Below are 6,951 nucleotides of genomic sequence, written 5' to 3'. Positions count from 1 at the left end.
ATATCTGTGGAGGTCATAAAATAGTATTTAAAGCAAATACTTTTAAAGATTGTGTACCATAAGTTAGCATACAAACACTGTAATAAAACAGCTTTTTCATTAGAATTTATGTCATAAGAGTGTCAAAGTAACAAAACAGAAATAAACCTTTAGGCTGAAGCTGTGCATGTTCTGAATATTATTAAATCTGTTTTAGTTTGTAATAACTGCCATTTAACATGCTTGCAGCACAAAAAAAAAAGTCAGATTTTTTCAGTTTAACTTTATTGAGACTGCTCTAAAAGTACAATAAATAATGAGATATATCTCGTCATATATTTTTAAAATCATACCTTTAACATGATTCACACCACACTGTCTAATCAAACAACAAATATATATGTATACATAGATATATGTAAATATATATGTACAAAATCAAATTTTTCTCTTATAAAATCACATAAAAGACCATCCTATAAAGTACTACGATTATTTGCGAGGAGAAAATTTTGGATTCAAAGGCTCCTGAATGAAAGATCTGAGTTCATATGGCTTGTCTTCATGAACAGTGGCTGCATCAACATCACTCTTTCTGAAGATAATTAAACGCACATCTGTGTGGAGGTAGATGCGTCCTGATTTTGAACTAGCAAACCTGTTGGAAATTAAATTAGGAAACTGTCTACTTTTTTTTAAAAAAATAAAATCTGTTAACATAATCAAATATTTTTTAAAATTCCAATGTCAGTTACTCTACTCACTATACACAGTATATCAAATAAGTCCTTAAGACAACTTAAGAAACTATAAATTTAAGACAGCTAACAATCTAAATAGTATGCACTTAAAAATGTTGAAAATGTTCTTCAGAAAACACCTCAAGCCTACCACTTGGAAATAAAACTATTTCAATCATTCAGTGTTAGTTGTAGTTATTACCAAAACACTTTAAACTTTTAAAACAATAATATAATACTATACCCACTAATAATAATAATGGAAAAGAATTATAAGGAAATCATTAATATGTAGGTGAATGTAATTCATATTAAAAAACTATTCAGAGAAATATAAACTTTATAACTGAAAAGTTTCTTAATCTACAGAACATGACTCATTCAAAGGTATTTTTCCATTGCTTTTATGCATGCAAAAAATGGTTAAAAGTAGAATTCAAAAGATTTGGTAAGTGTGTGCTAAGTTTTAATGTTTTGAGTACGGACAAGATCCAAAGGCACATCATGGTAAACTGACTGGAGGGGCTTAATATGAATATTGCAAGTGAAAGAAAAAGTACAAAATATTTATGTTATACCATAAGTTAAAGTAGTGCATACATTAAATATAACAAAAAACCTGGAAGAAAGTAAATATATACTTTTATGTAGATTTCATGTACCAGTAACCACTATGAATTTTACATCTGAAGCTATCAGTTGATCATTGTAGTAATTCTATTAAAGGTGAGTGCTACATGAAGATACATGTACATACAATAGTGGAAGTAGTCAAGGAAACACATGAGCACCATGTTTAAGAATCCAACAAATGAGGAGAATATCATTAATTTCTTATTGATACAAAATATTATCATAAAAAATATGCGAGAAAGTGAATAAGTTGTATAATCCAGTTCCATTGTGCATGTCAATCATATGTTTTCCACCCAGAACATTACATCTTGTTTTCATGCTGTCATATAGTTTATCAAAGTATGATTGTAGAATACTGTTTTAAGTATCCTGTATTACTCTCAAGAATTCAACGAAATTGTTTGGTCACTATTTCACACTGCCTACAAAACAATTCATACTGGGAATTCACAACGGATGCATTTCTTATGCCTCTTTACTGTCACTGTATTTTCTAAACAGTTGAGGTCAGTGCTTTGTTGGAAGATGAATCCTCATCAAATGAGATGTGTTCTTGGGGAAATGGCATGATGTCTCAGGATTTTTCATTTACCTGTCACCAGAGTACCATCAGTTCTTTGTAGAGCACCAGCAGAGATTATACCAAAAACAAACATTCCCTATCGTGCTTCACTGTAGGTGTTGTATTTGATTGTCATATCTGCTGCTAAACAAACTTTTTGATTGTTGTTAAATAGTTCACTTTTGGATTAACTTTTTACAGTGGTCTTCAAACATTTGAAGCTTGCATACCATTTTTTTTTGTATCATCACTCAGACCTAATTTTTTTAAAAACCTAGTTTTAAAAAAAATTAATATTTTTAACAGCTACCGATTAATGAGGATGTGATTATTTTTTCTGGGAAAAATGATAGTGTGATTTTTTGTCAATTTGAAAGAAAGGAAACATCGGCAAAGAGTAAATCTACAAATGAAAAGAATGGTGCACATAAGAATGCAGAAAGCTCAAATTAAGCTTATTTACATATTTTATAATTTTTACAATAACTACTTGTTTTTGTACAACCACCATTAACTCCACATATCACAGCTTGAGAATCCCAGATCTATAAAGAAAACAAGTCTAGTTTTCCTCATTCAAGTCTATGTTCCAATGTCTATTTTTAAATGATTGCACTTCCATTGAGACCACACACACCAATCTTGTCAATTAACCCACAATTACATTTAAACAAATTTGCTTTAAAAAGAAAAGCAAATGTTGGTAAAAGAAATAATTAAATATTTGTTTGCAATGTGAGTTTTGTAGTGCATCTTTTCAAATATAACTAACTGTACAGTAATAAAAAAACTGCAACAAGTCTACTAGTTATTGTAAAGACATCATAAAGATTTGCTACTTAAATCAGCTCACACACCTGAGATGTATGAGGTATCTTAGCCACTTTCGAGCTTCAGAGTCATCTTGAGAAGCTCCTACTGGCATGTGCAGTGTCCGTTGACGCAGAAAAGTTTGGCAATGTGGTGGCATATCAAACATATTATACCTCACTACAAACATCTTGACCACAGTTTGATGAGGATTGAATAGAGTCTTAAAAAAATTATTGAGCATTATAAAAATTTGCTAGAAAATGCCAATAAAAGAAAGCAAAGAACAATTTATAACATGCACATAAAAAAAAGAATAATTTAGATTAGTTGCACAACTACCTATCTGGATTTACAGACTCAGTTTCAATTCTTTATATAAAAGTTTAATATGGTTGAAACATTTAAACTGCTTTCGTTCAGCTATATGGATCAAAATGACAGTCAAAGTGAGGAGTTAAAATTGTTTTAAAATCTATCCAACTAGTATCAACTTACTTGTTTACCTCTTATTGCAGTAATGATCCCATTTTTCCAATTTATTTGTTGTTTTTATAGGTCCATGGAATGGACACAACATTTATAAACTCTTAGTATAGTCATATCTCTGAGAGCTACTACTTTCACAAGAATTAAAACCACAATCACAAATTTATAAAATGTAACCCCTACTTTGGCCTACAGGTAAGTGTATAAGGTTGCAAAAGTAGGAATTAAATGTATATTTATGACTAATTTTTGTTTCATTACTTTTTGCAGCAAGATCCATACTCATTTTGAAGTTCATAATTTTGTAAAGCTCTTGTTTGATTACTTTTACCTTTAGAAACAGCCCCATGACTATCAATAGATTAAAAGATTTTAAATACTTGCATACATTTATCATTTATAAAAAAATCTCTAATATATCAAAAGTGGATACTCAAAGACCAGCTATGTAAGCTGGTGAAATCTTGTAGCAACAGTCTGAGCTATTTAAGGGCTAGAACTGCTAACATGATTAGGTAGTAGACAAAAAAAGTTGCTGTTTTAGGAATTTTTTACTTGTTATACCAAAAATATTAGCAACCCTCATGACATAAGTATATGTGCAACCAATACTCTGAAAAGTCAGTTTCTTTGCTTAAGAATTTGACAGCGATTTCTCAGTGTGCAACTTATTTGGAAACTTAGGCAACCTCTACTATTAAGTACTATCATACTTAATAACTTACAAATTGTCAGATCATTTTGAGCTGTTTTTCTTTTTAACAGGTGTCTTTCAGAACAAACCCAAATATCATAGAAAACTGTATGACAAGAACCATCATTTTTCACAGATAGAACCACCAATAGAATTAAGCTGTTCAGTGTTTGACTGAAAGATAAAATGACAATTTCTTACTAAATTTTAATAACAAACACCAATATTAATTCACAGCAAGTGTTACCAAATTAACCCTGTCAAAAAATAAACACATACCACTTGTACAGTTCCTTGTTTAGGAATATGATAGCCTTTCCTTCCTAGACTGATATGACCCTAGATATAACAATAAAAAATTGATACACACGCCAAAAACAACAAATTAGTTTTAGGGAGATGAATTCAGGGTAACATTTTAAAAATGTACAATGAAACAATGTGAAGAAAATTTTCATTGTCATTCAATGAAAGCTAAAAATACACATTAAATATTAAACAAAAACAACAACACTTTTTCCAATGGTAAATCTTACTGCAATGATGTTTGTAGGTTACCTTAGTGTACTGGGAATGAAAATTAAACTATACTAAACATTTCTTGTCAAGTAAAAAGTTACATGAAAAGCAAACTATCCATTGTTTTTCTGGCAAGACTTTACGAAATATGAAAACCAACTGAAATTATTATATTGTATTTGTTTCTTCACATATAATTTTGTCATGACCATAAAGTAATACTTTTATTTATTTACTTTTTATGTGTCAAGAAATATCAGAAAAGATGTTATTATGCAAATTATTCTTATTTATTCCCCTTGCTGGGTAAGTGTTAAGCAGTGTAACATATATTATTGGCTAAAAGATATTTGCTGAATAGTACTGGGCAGAGATCAACAATAAATAGGCATAATGTCAACTGATTTAACGTTTACCAATTATATAAACACTTTCATAATCAGCATAATTAAACACCACAAACTACCATTCACAATGTATACATTGCAACATTTAGTAGTTACAAATTCACAGCTAAGAAAGATAATGGCTTTAGCAAGTTATGAAAATGAGCAAATATTTAAGAAAAATGTAGTATGTAAAAAAATAAAATTATATATTTCAATGCTTCCAATAATATGTAAGTATTGTAAGTCTTACATTCAAGGTAAGAATACCTGTTCCCAAAGAGTGTGAAATATATCCTAGTATACAAGAATATCACATTGGTCCAGTACCCAGTGATGTTGGGCATGAAAATGTATTTTTAGTAAAGCAAGAAAATGTATAAACATCCCAAATCTTTAACATACAAACACAAAAAATAAAAATACTGCCACAGTAATTTATCTTTCCTATATGTTGTTCTGTTAAAAATAATAATTTATTAGAACAATAATTGTGTCAATTGTTTGCAACCAAAGAATTCTGAAAAATAAAATAAAAGAAATCTAGTCCATATATTAGTAATGTTTTATGCGAGATGTCACTAGTCCACCATATTTATTTTTATCATCTCAAAGTATTATTCTATGTAATGTTTAGACAAGATGCTACGAGTCAAGTAGCCCCATCTTTAAAGGACTTTTGCAACCTTTGATTATACACAGTTGCAATATTAAACAATATTTTGTGTGTATGGTTCCCTTAAAAGGTCAATTATCAAATCTTACATTCAAGATGCAATTATCTGTTCTTAAACAAGACATATCCTTGTATACAGGAACTCTTTGTATTTGTTCAGTACTCACAAATAACGTATGCAGTAACAAGGTTTTGATACTTACCAAATATGGAGAAATTAATTTATCAGTTCCTTCTAACGTATAAAAAAATACAGTGACTGGAAGAGTTCTGTGACGTGGACAAAATGATCCACTAGCACCAATCTCTGCTGTAAAACCTTCCACTGTACTAACAGGCTCTAAACATCCATTTAAAACAGATTCCTGTAAAGTATAAAACAATATTTTATAGCATTATAAAAAGAAAAATATTATAAAAAAAATTCCTGTTCATTTATACTGAATACCACAAGGTTAATCTAGATGAAAAGTTTCATTCTTATGTTGTATACGTAACCATTTGTAAGCTAATTTGGGTTTTCATAGGAAAAACAAATTTCAAAATATGTTTGTAAAATACTTACTAATTTTGAATAATCACCAGGCAAGTTAACATGTCCAAACAAGAAAACTGAAAGTGAGTACATGATGAACAAAACATTTATGAGCAGCTCAATTAAAAACACACCAACTCATCCATACTGAATAACTAGTTTACATGGTAAACGTGTTAGTGATTGCAACCACACATGATTCTAACTTGCAAAGAAATAGAAAAATTGTCCAAACAATAAATGTTAAGTATTTGTCATATAATATAAGTCAACTCATGACTGTTGAGAGTAAAGTGGTTGAGAGTTACAAACATAATTATGAACTTTAAAACAAAGGAAAAATTACATATTACTCTTCTCCTGAACGCTGTTTGGCTGTAGGTTATAAAAAGAGCTAGAAAGAAACAGTTACTAACTAGAAAAAGCCAGTAGGTTCTCCTGTTTAGCTAGTAACTATCAAAGAGCAGTGGCAGTTTTTTTGTCAGTTGATAATTCAAGCATGATTATGAATAGTAGTATCAGTTGTAAATAGTGGTTAAATAAATTGAAAAAAACAAAGCTGACTTGAAGCACAACACTTATGAGAAAAGTACACTATGGTAGTTTAGCAATATGCCTTTCCAGTAGTTGGCTGCACATTATTCTCATACATCTTTCAATGAAATTCCCCATGTTTAAAATTGCAAGTGAAAACAGTATATGTTCAAGCCATGTTTCAAGTCTTCTTTTATCAACTTGTAATTACCACCACAGATATAAATCTAAAAGTTGACATTATATTTAACATGAAATTGATAACTTGATGTTTCCTGTAAATTCACATCATTTGACAAGTTACAACTGCTAATGGTATTCAAATCATGAGTCACCCCCCTTCTTTCTTGCCAGTATGTTTACCATTTTTCCCAGTTATTTTTTGAGCACA

The 6,951-nt window shown here is 29.8% G+C and overlaps 1 protein-coding gene across 3 annotated transcripts in view; it reads right to left on the bottom strand.

Moving 5' to 3' along the window:
• Positions 1 to 247: 247 nt before the first annotated feature.
• Positions 248 to 6,951, bottom strand: part of LOC143225030 (atos homolog protein A-like) — a 29,968-nt gene continuing 23,264 nt past the window's right edge. The window contains exons 9-12 of one of the 3 annotated variants that reach the window (XR_013013573.1): positions 5,695 to 5,856; positions 3,942 to 4,084; positions 2,775 to 2,950; positions 248 to 637 (exon numbers count right to left, since the gene is read on the bottom strand). Coding sequence is in view for 2 of the 3 variants with exons in the window: in XM_076453688.1 (XP_076309803.1) it covers positions 472 to 637; positions 2,775 to 2,950; positions 4,190 to 4,249; positions 5,695 to 5,856 (564 nt within the window). In the remaining variant the exon portion in view is untranslated. Of the gene's footprint in view, positions 638 to 2,774; positions 2,951 to 3,941; positions 4,085 to 4,189; positions 4,250 to 5,694; positions 5,857 to 6,951 lie in introns of all 3 variants that reach the window. The other 2 variants (XM_076453688.1, XM_076453689.1) reach the window with 2 other exon arrangements.

Source organism: Tachypleus tridentatus, chromosome 9 (genome assembly GCF_004210375.1).
Source record: "Tachypleus tridentatus isolate NWPU-2018 chromosome 9, ASM421037v1, whole genome shotgun sequence".
NCBI lineage: Eukaryota > Metazoa > Arthropoda > Merostomata > Xiphosura > Limulidae > Tachypleus > Tachypleus tridentatus.
The sequence above is the reverse complement of the archived record's forward strand: the minus strand, read 5'-3'. Positions and strand labels throughout refer to the sequence as shown.